The following is a 15021-nucleotide window of genomic DNA, read 5'->3' on the forward strand; positions in this document are numbered from 1 at the left end:
AACGCGGCAACCCCTCAGCGCCGCTACCATTGCTGCACGAGAGACATTCGCTAACGATATAGTGCACAGGATTGATGACGGCGATATGCACGTGGGCAGCATTTGGTTTACTGATGAAGCTTATTTTTACCTGGACGGCTTCGTCAATAAACAGAACTGGCGCATATGGGGAACCGAAAAGCCCCATGTTGCAGTCCCATCGTCCCTGCATCCTCAAAAAGTACTGGTCTGGGCCGCCATTTCTTCCAAAGGAATCATTGGCCCATTTTTCAGATCCGAAACGATTACTGCATCACGCTATCTGGACATTCTTCGTGAATTTGTGGCAGTACAAACTGCCCTAGACGATACTGCGAACACCTCGTGGTTTATGCAAGATGGTGCCCGGCCACATCGCACGGCCGACGTCTTTAATTTCCTGAATGAATATTTCGATGATCGTGTGATTGCTTTGGGCTATCCGAAACATACAGGAGGCGGCGTGGATTGGCCTCCCTATTCGCCAGACATGAACCCCTGTGACTTCTTTCTGTGGGGACACTTGAAAGACCAGGTGTACCGCCAGAATCCAGAAACAATTGAACAGCTGAAGCAGTACATCTCATCTGCATGTGAAGCCATTCCGCCAGACACGTTGTCAAAGGTTTCGGGTAATTTCATTCAGAGACAACGCCATATTATTGCTACGCATGGTGGCAATGTGGAAAATATCGTACTATAGAGTTTCCCAGACCGCAGCGCCATCTGTTGTTGAAAATTGTAGCTACTGTAATTTCGAAAGTTTGTCTGCCTGAAAATGTACTTTTGTCCCAAGCATATTTCAACAAACGGTGTATTTCTATCGCTGCTCGTTTAGTTTTTATTGCCGTTTCAAATATACCGGTCATTTTTGAAACACCCTGTACATGCATGTGTGGTACTTGGCGTCATTCACGCGCCAGGCCTGAAGATGACGTGTTTGGAACGTCGAAACTGATTGCTAATAAAACAATCAAAATAACGGTTGTTGGTACAGTATTATTATATTTCATCGACCAACCACTGTCCAATAGTCCCGAACCCAATGTGGAGTTATATTTGACGAAAAAAGTATGTTACCAATATCAAAATAGTATTTCACAAACCTCTTACTCATTCGATTGTACGTTACATTGAACCAGGGTATTAAGCATCTGCAGTGGGGCAGAGTGAGTGACATACGGCCAAGCTTGTTTCAGAAGGTCATAACTGCATACTTTCATAATTGTGGCCTAAATTTTCGCACAGGATGGTATGCTGATGCTGATACCGTGCAAGTGTGCTTTATTCTCCTCAAAATGTGATATCAGGTTGGTGATGTTTCCTTATAAGTTTGAGAATAACAGAGATATCCACAAGTACAACATTAGAAGGAAAAATTATTTGCATTACACTATGATGAACCTACGTTTGGCACAGAAAGGCATTATGATTTCTTTTTCATGCGATTAACTGCTAAGTAAGCTCTCTGAGCAAAATATTAGTTACCCCGTTAGAAGAACACATTGGTCGCTTTGGATCGCTTATACCAGGTAGTCAGATGACCATCCACCACTGATGGCAGTGAAGCGGTATGTATTTGCTAGTTGGTTGTACGAATCCAACGCAGCAAGAGGGGTCAACGTTACAGAATGGCAGAAAGGAGCTATCGCATGTGGACGTGCCCGTGATGACACCGTGAATTAAGCTGCACGATTTGTTGGTGAATAATGAGACATATCAAAAATGGTTCAAATGGCTCTGAGCACTATGGGACTTAACATCTGAGGTCATCACTACCCTAGAACTTAGAAATGCTTAAACCTAACTAACCTAAGGATATTACACACATCCATGCCCCAGGCAGGATTCGAACCAGCGACTGTAGCGGTTGCGCGGTTCCAGACTGAAGCACCAGAACCGCTCGGCCACACTGGCCAGCTGAGAAGTATCCAATGTATCTACAAAGGATGGTGTACTACTCACTGCCATCTAACATAGTGTAAGAAGGATTATTGTAAAAAGATGCTAACTGACAGAGATCGGAGGCGAGTGTTACACTTTTTCGATAGCAATAGGTTTCATATCCGACAGGCGTGGGTGCTACAATGAATGCAGGACCATCACAAGCAGTTTTCAAACGAATATTGCGAAGACAAATACATGTAATAGATATTTGCGTTCGAGTACCTCACAAAAGACCGTTGACACCTGCACTTGCAGCTACCGCGCGGAGTGGCCGTGCTGTTTGAGGCGTCATGTTACGGACTGCGCAGACCCTCCCGCAGGAGGCTCGAGTCCTCCCTCGGGCATGGGTGTGTGTGTTGTTCTTAGCATAGGTTAGTTTAAGTTAGATTAAGTAGTGTGTAAGTCCAGGGACCGATGACCTAATCAGTTTGGTCCCTTAAGAATTCACACACGTTTGAACATTTTGAACACTTGCAGCTGCACGACTTCAGTGATCCAAACAACACAGGAAATGGACAGCAGCTGACAGGAGGAAAGTAGTATGGTCAGACGAGTCCCGATGTTACCTCTCTTCTATGTTGCAAGGCGTCAATTGCATGGACAGCCCTTTCTATTACCCTCTCTATATCATACTGATAGCCATGTTTCGTAGGCTGATTTTGATGAAGTGTTTTGTCTTTACGAAATTTACTTCTGCCCTTTTGGTGGGGAGTGTCAATAGTCCCGACTTTTTTGAAAGGTCCTGTCGTTTATGAGTGAAGTATGTGGGTTTCCTGGGTTAATCAGAGACTGGGATTGTGGGTTTGAATGTTGTCATGTAGCTAATTGTCGATTAGCGATTTGGGAGTTTTGATCCTGAAATCTCTTGGATTGTAGTTCCCAAGGGAACTTATTAGTGAGTTCGGTGATAGCCTGGTTCTTTCGTAGAACGCTTCGGCGAGATTTTTGAACCTTGTTTTTCGTGGTTGTAAATTCACGGCATCATGCAACTCTGCAGTGTGAAAACGGCTTTCTATGTGTATTCCTCTTTCCAGAGCTTTGTTTTGGATTGCTTGCACTCTTTTGATGTGGGTTTTTGCAGTGTAGCCCCATACAGGGCAGGAATATTCCAGGATGGGGCGCACTAGACTGCAGTGCAAAGACGACCCAGTGAGGCTTTTAATTCATAGTGCGTAGAGGATGCACTTGAGGCAGGAGGTGGTTCTATGATATTTGGGGGGGATCGTGGTATGAGTTGGACCCATTCATTCAGGTTACACTGGACATAAACCAGGACTGTCATTTCAACATTTTTATTTAAAAAGTGTAGCTTTCCTTCGATAGCGTCACAATGAGTCTGTTGCGGACACTTCTGTCTTCCAGACTGATAACAGCTGTCTTCACAGAGCTGCGCAGATATCTATTGGGTTTGACAGACTCTCAAGTACCCTATAATACCTCAATTGGTCCTCTAAATCACTCGATTTTAACCACACGGAAATGTATGTAACTATTTGGAACAACAGGTGAAACTTAGCAACTCACATACCAGCAGTTTGGTACAGGAGATATAAGGGATGTAATCATCACTGACAGACTACAGCCGGATATGACATACCTGAAGAATCTTGTGTACTTTCTTCCTCGTCAAATTGATGGCGTTATCAAGTGAAGAGGCGGTGTTACACATTATTAAAGCGATGTCTCATGGGCTGACTTCATCCTGGAAGTAACTGAATTTGTCTATTAACTGACTGAACTGTCTAGACTTACACGTCTCTAAATAAATGTTTCAGTCATTTTATTGCGTAATATTGATAATAGACGTTCTCTCTTTCTTACATTTTCCTCGGTGTTGTACTCTGAGATGTTGTGGTGTGGTCTTCAGTTCGATGACTGGTTTGATGCAGCACTCCACACTAGTATGTTCTATGCAAGCCTCCTCATCACTGCACAACTACTGCTACTAAAATTCATTTGAACCTGCTTGCTGTACTGAAGCTTTACATCTACATCTACATAGATATTCGACAAGCCATGTACGGTGCGTGGCGGAGGGTACTCGGTACCATTACTTGTCATTTCTCGTCCCGTTCCACTAGCAAATAGATCGAGGGAAAAACTACTGTCTGTACACCTCTGTATGAGCCCCAGTTTCTTGACTCTTATCTCCGCGGTCCTTACGCACAATGTATGTTGGCAGCAGCAGAATCGTTGGGCAGTCAGCTGCAAATGCCGATTCTCTAAATTTCCTCAATAGTGTTTCACGAAAAAACGTTAGGTTCCCTCCAGGGATTCCCATTTGGGTTCCCAAAACATCTCCGTAAGATTTACGTGTTGTTAAAACCTACCGGGCCGGCCGGAGTAGCCGAGCGGTTCTAGGCGCTACAGTCTGGAACCGCGAGACCGCTACGGTCGCAGGTTCGAATCCTGCCTCGGGCATGGATGTGTGTGATGTCCTTAGGATAGTTAGGTTTAAGTAGTTCTACGTTCTAGGGGACTGATTACCTCAAAAGTTAAGTCCTATAGTGCTCAGAGCCATTTGAGCCAAACCTACCGGTAACTAATCTAGAAGCCCGCCTCTGAACTGCTTCGACTTCTTCCTTCAATCCGACCTGGTATGGATCCCAAACAGTCGAGCAGTACTCAACAACAGGTCGCACTAGAGTACTATACGCGGTCTCAAATTCAAATGGTTCAAATGGCTCTGAGCCGGCTACGCGGTCTCCTTTGCAGGTGAACCACTCTTTCGTAAAATTCTCCCAATAAACCAAAGTCGACTATTCACCTTCCCTACCACTATCCTAACGTGCTCATTCCATTTCATATTGCTTTGCAACGTTACGATTGGTTAAAATGGTTCAAATGGCTCTGAGCACTATGGGACTTAACTTCTGAGGTCATCAGTCCCCTAGGACTTAGAACTACTTAAACCTAACTAACCTAAGGACATCACACACATCCATGCCCGAGGCAGGATTCGAACCTGCGACCGTAGCAGTCGCGCAGTTCCGGACTGCGCGCCTAGAACCGCTAGACCACCGCGGCCGGTTTGCAACGTTACGCCCAGATATTTAAACTACCTGACTGCGTCAAGCAGGACACTAGTAATACTGCATCCGAACATCACAGGTTTCTTCTTCCTACTCATCTGCATCAGCTTACATTTCTCCACGTTTAGGGCTAGCTGCCATTCATCGCATCAACTGGAAAAATTTGTCTAAGTCGTTTTGTATCTTCCTACAGTCACTCACCTTCGACACCTTACGTACACCATGGCCTCATTAGCAACCACCCTGTCCGCCAAATCATTTATGTATATATAGAAATACATGTGCCCTACCACATTTCTCTGGGGTACTCCTGTTGATGCCCTTGTCTCTGATGAATATTCGTCGTCGAGGACAACACACTGTATTCTCCACGATTTTTATCCTCCATGTTTGCCTCCATTATGAAATTCAGAATTTCTGGAAACATCTCCTATCAATGATCCCATCTTTTAGTCAAGTTATGCAAAAAATTTCTTTTTTCCGCAGTTCTATTCACTCCATCTTAAATAGTTATTCGATCTCCCCATCTAACCTTCAACACTCTTCTGTAGTGCTACATCTCAAGAGCTTCTATTCTCTTCTTGTGTGAACTATTTAATGTCTACATATCACTTCCATACAAGACTACACTCCGAAATAGTACCTTCAGACAAGATTTCCTAACACTGAATTTATACTGAATGTTCAGAAATCTCTCGTTTTCAGAAACTTTTTTCTTGATATTGCCAGCCTGCATTGTAGATCCTTTTACATCGACCACGGTCTGTCGTTTCGCTGCACACATATCAAAACTCATCTTCTACTTTTAGTGTCTCATTTCCGAATCTAATTCCTTGTGCATTGTTTCATTCAATTCTACTACATTCCATTATGTCTGCCTCCATAGCTGAGTGGATATATAAACAGTAGCTATCAACTCGGAACAGCCTTGAGGTGTGCACACAAAGGAAGCGGGTTGCCCACATAGCAGAGGCCACCACGAGGCAGCTTGAACCTGTGTGAAGAATAACAGCTGCTATATAATGAGACAGCACAGACAGGTGGCCGGGTGGTAGTGCCAACTGATGAGGAAATGGCCCTGCCAGTGAGCCAAAATGTATGAGACACTGTTTGCTAGCGTCTGCTTGCCAGTCAACGATGCACTGGGCAGACAAAATCGAGGTGTGCGATGGGCAGTCTATCTCAAACGATTTTTTTTTTTTTGCATTGCTTATAGCATATGTCAGCATCATGGTGAAGTGCCCATCATTAGGTTAATCGTCACAGTGATGTGATATTTCACATTTAAGTAAAGGCCTGTGCGATTGGGTTCCATTCCCAGCCTATGTTTCCGCAGGAAGAAGTATTATATGTGACAATTTTTTCACAACTAGATGTGGTGGCATTAAGTTTGAGACGTAAGAGTGCAAGCATGCAGGCAAAGTGAAGAAACCCTGAAAGGGAGTCCTTCAACCAGCAAAATCTGCTGCAGCAACTTTGCACACAATTGTACTTTATAAGTCAGGTCTCATGACTCTAACATGCTATTAAGGGAAAAACAACAAAAATGTTCTTCTTTTGAGTTAAATGTGTGACGCAATTACTATCAATGATTGACATTCTCAAAAGCTACCAGAATGAATGGTGTACTAAATCAACACCAGTTATGGTGTTGACATCATCGACCAGATGGCTTGACTTAATACTGTGAACTATGGAAGTCGCACATGGCCCATGAACATTTTTTTTCGGTGTATTGTGGACTTGGCAGCCACTAAGGCATGGGTACTCTGTAGCGAAGTAAAAAGTGAAAAAGAAAGCACATGTTACTTTATATACAAGTTGGTAGAAGAGTCACCTTGAGCATATAAGGCCACAGGGGTACAAAATATACTTTCCAATATAGTACTGCAGCTTAGCAACATTCATAAGACTTGTCAAACTGAGAGATGTAGAGGGAAGAATAACAGAAAGCATTTACGTACGAAATGCGACAAGTATGTTTGTGGACCATGTTTAGGCAACACTGAATACACAGTACTGAGTGATACAATGCAGTAGGTGGCTTTGATTCAGCAAAATCAGAGTTATAAATATTTTCTCTAATACATATTGTGCTATTCAGAATTTTATGTTTTGGCTGAGGGAAGTTATCACTTTCACAATTTCTTATCATATATATATTTGGATTAATTATTAGGTATAAAATGTTTAATGTAGGATTTAACTCTTCAGAAAAGAGTAAAATTATATTCTAGTAAACTGTATAAATAGTACAAAATAAATTGGTATATATGCAAATCTGTTTACTTTATCAAAAAAGGCAAATAAAACTTCATCCATCAAAATGACAGGTTGGTTCTTCTAGGTAGACCATAATTCCTGGTCCTTCTAGTGTTAACATAAAGTAATAACGGTAGTGGTCCAATGGTCGACCCCTGTGGACTCCAATTGTAATTTCTCCCCATTCAGATGATGAAGCATCCCTTTTTGTACTACTCGAACACCCTAAGGCAGTGGTTCCCAAACTTTTTCAATTTGTGAACCGCTTCTGCAATGGTCTGAGTAGGGTGAACCACTGACATTTAAATATACATACAACAGACATGAATAGAATTTTATTCTAAGCAAAAGGTTTAACAATCTTAAATTAACTTAATCGTTATAGGTTAAAACTTAAAGTTACTCTAGTTAAGGCTTAAAAGTTAAACAACACATAGGCCTAGATGTAATAATAAATACGGGTTTTCATTGTAATTACGCATCTATTTCTTGGAATTGAATGAGTACGTTGTGCTTGCTTTCCATGGTACAGTGCTCTAAAGTCAGGAACCACAAAAGTTCAATTAAGTCTCAAATCACTTTCAGCATAATGACTGTTTCTGTGTTTATTTTTTTAATAGACATATGAAGAAATCGACCTTTTGCACAAATATGTAGAAGAAAAGGATAATCAAGTCGTTATGGCTTTATTCGCTAACACTGGGAACTCCTTTAAAATTAACAAAAACCAGTTAATGACAAAGATTTGTAGATTAGATTAGATGCAGTTTTCATGCAATAGACCCAAAAATGAGATGATTTTCGTGGGTGTGGAATATGACAGAAAGTGTAACATAAAAAACATAGAAAATTTGAATATAATATCCACTTCCCTGGTCGTTTTTCAGGAGATTGTCAAGATATGTGAATACATTACAGTAAACTGGAACTACTAATATTTGCAGAATGAATAGTTATGCACTTTTAATAACTTGATCATACACAAAATGCCTAATCTTGACTGTTGTGACCAAGTACTGTAAAAACTGAAATCTGACAGACATTTTTAGTAAAGCTGGTTTAATAGACCCAGTTAAAATATTCATCTGCAGAGTAGAAGACGACACTTACCAAAAAGTCTTTCAAACTCTGTTTGAACTTTGCTTTATCTGAAACCAAGTTTTTAATGTTGCTGTAAATTTATTGAAAATGAGAGATCCTGAATATTGGACCCCCTTTTTGGACCAAGGTAAGTCATTTTAGGTCTTTATTAAATTGTTCTTATTCCTGGGATTGATACTACATATTGAGCTATTGGTTGGAAAAAGACATATTATCTGAAACAAATTCCATTAAGGAATAAATATACTGAGAAGCAGTGGTAAGAATACCCAGTTCCTTGATCAGGTTTCTACATGTTATTCTTGAATTTACATTATGCACCCCACAATATGGTCCCATATGAAATAATAGAGTGAAAGTAAGCAAAGTATGCAAGTATTTTTATATTTACATCTCCTACATCTGACACTATTCTCACTGCGAATACAGACTTGTTTAGGCGCTTCAGTAATTCTCTGGTGTGCCCTTCCCACCTGAATTTATTAACAAGTTGTAACCTCAGAAATTTACCCATGTCACCCTCTTCTATCGGCATGTCTTCATGTGCTATACACATGCTGGAAGGAAATCTCTTACAGGTTCAGAACTGCATATAGTGGGTCTTCTCAAAGTTTAACGAGTTAGCTTTAAACCACTTGTCAATGAAAACTTGATTAGCAGCTATTTCTAAGTCTGTACTTGACTTGCAACTTATTGCAATGTTTTTATCATCTGTGAACAAAACAAACTTAGATCTGGCAATGTAACAGATGAGAGGTCATTAATGTACACAAGAAAAAGCAATGGACCGAAGATAGAACCTTGAGGAACACCACATGTAATTAATTCCCAGTCAGATGAAGACTGATTGCTTACTCCACAGGTATTTCACAATGACACCCTTCATTACCTGTTAGTTAGGTAAGACTCAAACCATTTTTCTGCACTGCCAGTGACGCCATAATATTATAATTTACTTAAGAGAATGCCTTGAGTCACACAGTCAAAGGCTTTAGACAGGTCACAGAAAATGCTAGTAACCTCTACTTTGTTATCTAATGAATTAAGTACATTCTTCCTGAATATGTAAGTAGCCTTCACTATATTGGAGCACTTAAGATACCCAAACTGTGACTCAGACAGTATGTTATTTGCAGTCAGTTGTTTAAGAAGATGCTTGAACACAACCTTTTTAAATATTTTTGAAAAGCCAGCAAAATTGAAACTAGTCGATAGCTTGACAGTATCTCTTTATCCTTGTCCTTGCAAAGAGGCTTAACTTCTGCATATTTTAGCCATTCTGGAAATGTTATGCTCATAAGAGATTAATTACACAAACCACTAAAAATAGAACTTAACTCACATGAACATTTTTTGATTAACTTTGTTGATATGTTATTATAGCCACTAGAATACTTTCATTGTAAGGACTTTGCGATGGCTGCTGTATCTTTGGGTGAAGTGAGTGTCATTTCGATTTAGTTGAAATTATTTGTAGAGACTGATATCAGATAATCCATTTATCTGTTTACAGAACCTGATAACACTAAGCTGTCAGTAACGGAAATAAAGTATTTGTTAAAGACATTTAAATACTACATGCACTTGTCACCATTATCTCATTTATTTTTAGAGCTATATATACCTCTTCCTTTCTGGCCCCACATGTCTCTGTCTTCACCATATCCCATATAGTTTTTATTTTGTTGCCTGATGTAATTATCCTTTTCTCATAATAAAGCTGCTTAGCTTTCTGGATTATTTGCTTCAATATTTTGCTGTATTCTTTGTAATGCATTAAAATGCTGACATCAGAGCTGTTTCTAGATAGTAGAGTTTCAGTAACTGAAGATCAGTGGAAGTTTCAAGAAGCTGCTCTTTTTCATTTATCGTTAATATGAATTCTAAAATTGTTGACTCTTCGAGAGGATTGCGAATCTAATTATTATTATTGGACATAGCGGGGAAATATTTTGTGAAGGTTTCTCCAAGTCTCTTCAAACGGTCTTTAATAATCTTCTTGACATTTTCGTCCAAAGAAAGATGATTTTCCGCCAGGAAGTCCTGAAGGGTATCAAGGCACTAGGTATGATACCTACTTAAACCACTTTCCCAAAAATTAAGCTTTTTTTCAATTAATGATTCGATACTGTCTTGGACAATATAGGCATTTATATTTGACCCCAAGAGACATAAGTTTAAAGTGTTAATTTTTGAGAAAATGTCTACCAAATAAGCTCCCATGCAATTTGCTTTATGAAAGGCATCGCTGTTGAGAAAAACGTAACTTCGTGTTTAAGCTCATACAGTCTGGAAATAGTTCTACCGCAAGATAGCCACCTAACTGAATTTTGAGGCAATAAACAGATATAAATGCGTCCCATTTCCCCACAAAGCACTGAGGTGAGAGAATTTGTTGAATGAGAATTAATAACGTGGATTATTTTCACTGCATCGTCCAGCACAGATTCCAATCCATCGGGCATGCGCTTAGAAACAAGAGCCTGTGTACAAATGCAACAATATGTCCAAGTAGCGCTGGGCGCTACCGATTTCACTTTGACAAAAAATCCAGCATCACACCCTGTCATAGACTTCGCACCATCTGAACAAATTCCTACACAAGAAAGTATTCTTCGGTTAATTTAATGAATATATCTCCTCCTCTTTTATGGGTCTGCAGACTAGTAGTTCGTCTGCTACGAACGAAAAGTAACAAAACGCCAAAACTGACAACATCAGTCGAGTTGTCAAGTTGAATCGCAAAAGAAGGACTGGCACGAACTCTTTCAAAAATTTCATTTTCGACGTAATTTTACGTGTCTTTGATCTGTCAGTTGATCGTAGTGTCGGACAATGGTACCATATTGACTTTTTTTTGTGAAAGATTCTCCAATCATGCGTTGCACTACATCATATGTAGGCTACATGGACGCACTAAATCTTCATCTATTCAATGAGGTTTTGCGTTTTAGCAGTTCTGTAGTTAAAGTGATAAGACGCTTCAAGAGCATTCTCATTGTCGTTGTTTACACCGGATACAAAAGTGCGGTAGTTAAATAATTTTTTCACTCGTTAGCTTTTCGTGTAAAAAAATCAGCAGATTTGTTTGTGTGGATGGAGTGCTTAGTTTCTAAATGGCATTTAAGCAGAGAAGGTGTCAGAGAACTGTTATCAAGAATGTCGCCAAAAACCACAGACTGTAGTCTTGGACAGTCCTATATATGAAAATCCAAACTCAATGTAATAATCATTGTACTTTATTTTCTTTACAGACGGTTCCCTTTTGTTGGATTGACACACACATGTCACTAGAAACTGAATGACCTGTTGAAACAACACTAACGATCAAGCGATTTTTTTACCCTATTTCACTTTCAAACTTCCACTTTTCAACCGGTTATTCATTTTAATGTGAATGGAAACGATTCTGATACACAACTGACAAATTACTGCATTTGTCACAAGGAAAGAAGAAGTAGGCTATTGTTGAAAATCAAAGGCCTGACCAGCATGTAGCCGTTCCTTTCCTTAGTGGGGTGGCGGTAATGTTGTTAGTATTGTTAGAACAAGAAGAAATTAGATGACTAAATTTCCATTGTAGGTACATCAAAAGCATTCCTTACGTTATTACATAACTGTAATTCTGGCATTCGCCGTAAATATTAACTTATTTGTTAAAATAATGCCATGAACACCCAATGTTACACATATGTAACATGGGGCATTATAGGGTTTATATTATTTTGTAATAATAATAATATGAATACTAATAATTATTATGAAACTTCCTGGCAGATTAAAACTTTGTGCCGGACCGAGACTCGAACTCTGAAGTGCTCTTGCACTTGCCCGCGAAAGGCAAAGGTCCCGAGTTCGAGTCTCGGTCCGGCACACAGTTTTACTCTGCCAGGAACTTTCGTATCAGCGCACATTCCGCTGTAGAGTGAAAATTTCATTCTAATAATAATAATTATTATAACAATGCCACAGAATCAAAGGAAACAGTGATAGGCCAACCCTAGAAACCGGTCATTATGATAAAGAATTTTGGTGAACCACTTGAAATATTTTACGAACTTGCTGGAGGCTACATTTTGCTTATTAAATAAGAACTAAATCAGACATTTGTCGAACTACTTATTTCATAAATACTTAACTTCTCAAACAGTTCTTCTACTCATGTTCAATCTCGCACAGAAAAAGGAGTCAGTAGTCATTGGTCTTCATCAGGTCCTTCTCCAGCTATTTCAGGACGCCGTGGCGTTACTTATAATCCCCGTAGTTGATGTTGACCTCATTAAAAGTTAAGCCTCTAAGCGTTGTAGTAGAGCCATTTTGGAAAAAAAAAATATCTAAAATGATCAGCAGAAGTGGGCTTCAAGCGTCAGACTTGATGAAAACGCGTCCAAGCTGTGAACTGCCAAGTTATTCGGGCTTGATGTGATGCTGCAGGGAAACTGTATTTACTTAAAATAGAAATTAAAAAAAAGAATCACTTTTAGCTTGCGCAGTATAGTAGCATCGACAGATCACAGTGGATAGGAAAAAATCCGGCGTTTTTAATAGCTGAAACGCTCCATGTTTCTGAAATAGTAGAAAATCTTCGTTTTCGATACAAAACTTTGGCGTCAGTTCGTTATTTGTTTATGTATCGCTGGATATTACTATTTATGTTTTTAACATGAGTTTTGGACAATATGGCGGCAGTGTTGTGATTTGAGTTTAGTGGCTTGCGTTTTTGACAAGTTTGGTTCCTGATTACATCCGAAACCGCACGTATACGGATGTAAGTCTGCAATTTAACATGAGTGATCCTTCAAAAGAAGATCAGCAAGAAGCTGCCGAGAGAACAACTTCATGCGTTCGAAATTCAAAGAGCGGTCGTAGATATTCATTTTCAGTGTCTTTCCCGGCTGAGGGAAACCAGCTGATCACCGGTTATTTAGAACCGCCAAATCCATGGCAATATGGTAAGCGTAATGCTTATTAATTCTATCCGTACATCAGGTAAATAGTCTTGCCAGTACTTGTTGCATACGTCGATTTGCGTCTGAAATAGATATTTAGTTTACCAGCGTCAGAAGAAAATGGAAATAAAAACTGTAACATTGTGTGAGGGTCAGTGATTGTGGATTCACAGAATAATATTTCTCTTTGTTAACAATGAATAAATGTTTTCCGTAAAATCGGTATGTGTTGTGCTGCTTGTCTTAGCCTCTCACTGTAGTAAAGCAACCAATTAAGATAACTTTATTTAGTTGCTTTATTTATCGCTTCTTTATCAGTATCAGCCAGACATTATATATATTCGAATCAGATAGTTTTCTCGTAGTGTCGTAACTTTATCCGTAATGTTTTCTGTGTCGGTATCTTTACCTTCATGCTTGTTGTCTTTTGTTACTGTGCCATGTGATCCTGCCGCCCACTCAGGCCCGTTGTCACCAACATTTATTGTGTTACACAGTTTGTAATCACTGGTTCCATACTCTATAGTTTTAAATGTTTTTAATAATGCTCTGTTTATTATGAAAATATTTTTGCCGGTTTTTTTTTTTTTTTTAGTGAATATATAAGAGCAGTTTTAACGAGGTTGTGCCTTAATGGTATGCTTTCATTGTTTCATCGAAATGTGTAATTGCGTTTAAATTTTTTTTTTTTTTTTTTTGTGTCTTATTTGATATATTATTCCCGTTCGGAATGCTTGTATGTATACATTTGTGTTTGTGTCTACGCGGAGGGGGGAAGATAAGACAGGGACAGATACCACTAAAATTAAATGGCATCTGATGCAAAATCACCCTATACTAGTGAGGGAAGAATTGAGCCAGATTCAGATTATGAGATGCTCCATTGTACTTTGTTCCATTTATCAGTTGATACGTTGCCTGTTTCGTGATATACCACTGTAAACTTCAGCTTTCTATTGTATTCCTGCATGTTGGGGCCAACTTTAAGATTTTAGTTTGTAATATTGTTATTAGTGCAATGTTCCTTCATGAACTGTGCAACAAACTGTTCTTATAACCAAAAATATTCATACTATATCTACTAACTCGGATGCAGCTACATTTAAAAAAAGTTGGTTTCAATAGGATTATTTCAAAGTATGGCCTTATGACATCCGTTAATTGGTGTTACTGTACTTTGTTGTATAAAAATTAGGTATGTCATAAAGTACAATGTCTGTAAGCTGGAAGACTACTAATTTTTGCATAGGTGGCCACACGTCTTCAAAGCAGACAATGATTGACATACAGTAACTGTAATGTATACCCCTGCAAAAGTTGGCTTATTATTGCTATGTAGGTGAATCTTATAATGAACCTATGATTTGTCTTCACTTTGAAACTTTCTTCAGTGGTGTTGCAATATCATTACACAAATTTAACACTATTCATCTGATCATAAACTTAATTTGTGGAAAGCAATTGCATGTATATGATGTGTTTTGTGACCTGTAGATGAAATTTTGTGATTCCTTTGTTACTTTCGGAAAATCTTTTGAAAGTTGATTTTGGAAGATCACAGGACCTTCTTTAGCCTTTCCTATCTGTTGGAGTACTTTCTTGCTCTCTCACCACTGTAAGAAAGTTAATGCAAGGGGGGTGAAAGTCCACACTGCAACTAACAGTATGTAAAACACTTTTTATTTATTTATTTATTGTTTGACCATTTGACA

The 15021-nt window shown here is 39.2% G+C and overlaps 1 protein-coding gene across 1 annotated transcript in view; it reads left to right on the forward strand.

Moving 5' to 3' along the window:
• The first annotated feature begins 13044 nt into the window (after nt 1-13044).
• Nucleotides 13045-15021, forward strand: part of LOC124556804 (protein phosphatase 1 regulatory subunit 37) — a 247765-nt gene continuing 245788 nt past the window's right edge. The window contains exon 1 of the mRNA XM_047130824.1: nt 13045-13312. Within this exon, the coding sequence (XP_046986780.1) occupies nt 13147-13312 (166 nt within the window). The 5' untranslated portion in view covers nt 13045-13146. The remainder of the gene's footprint in view (nt 13313-15021) is intronic.

Source organism: Schistocerca americana, chromosome X, assembly GCF_021461395.2.
Source record: "Schistocerca americana isolate TAMUIC-IGC-003095 chromosome X, iqSchAmer2.1, whole genome shotgun sequence".
NCBI classification, from domain to species: Eukaryota; Metazoa; Arthropoda; class Insecta; order Orthoptera; family Acrididae; genus Schistocerca; species Schistocerca americana.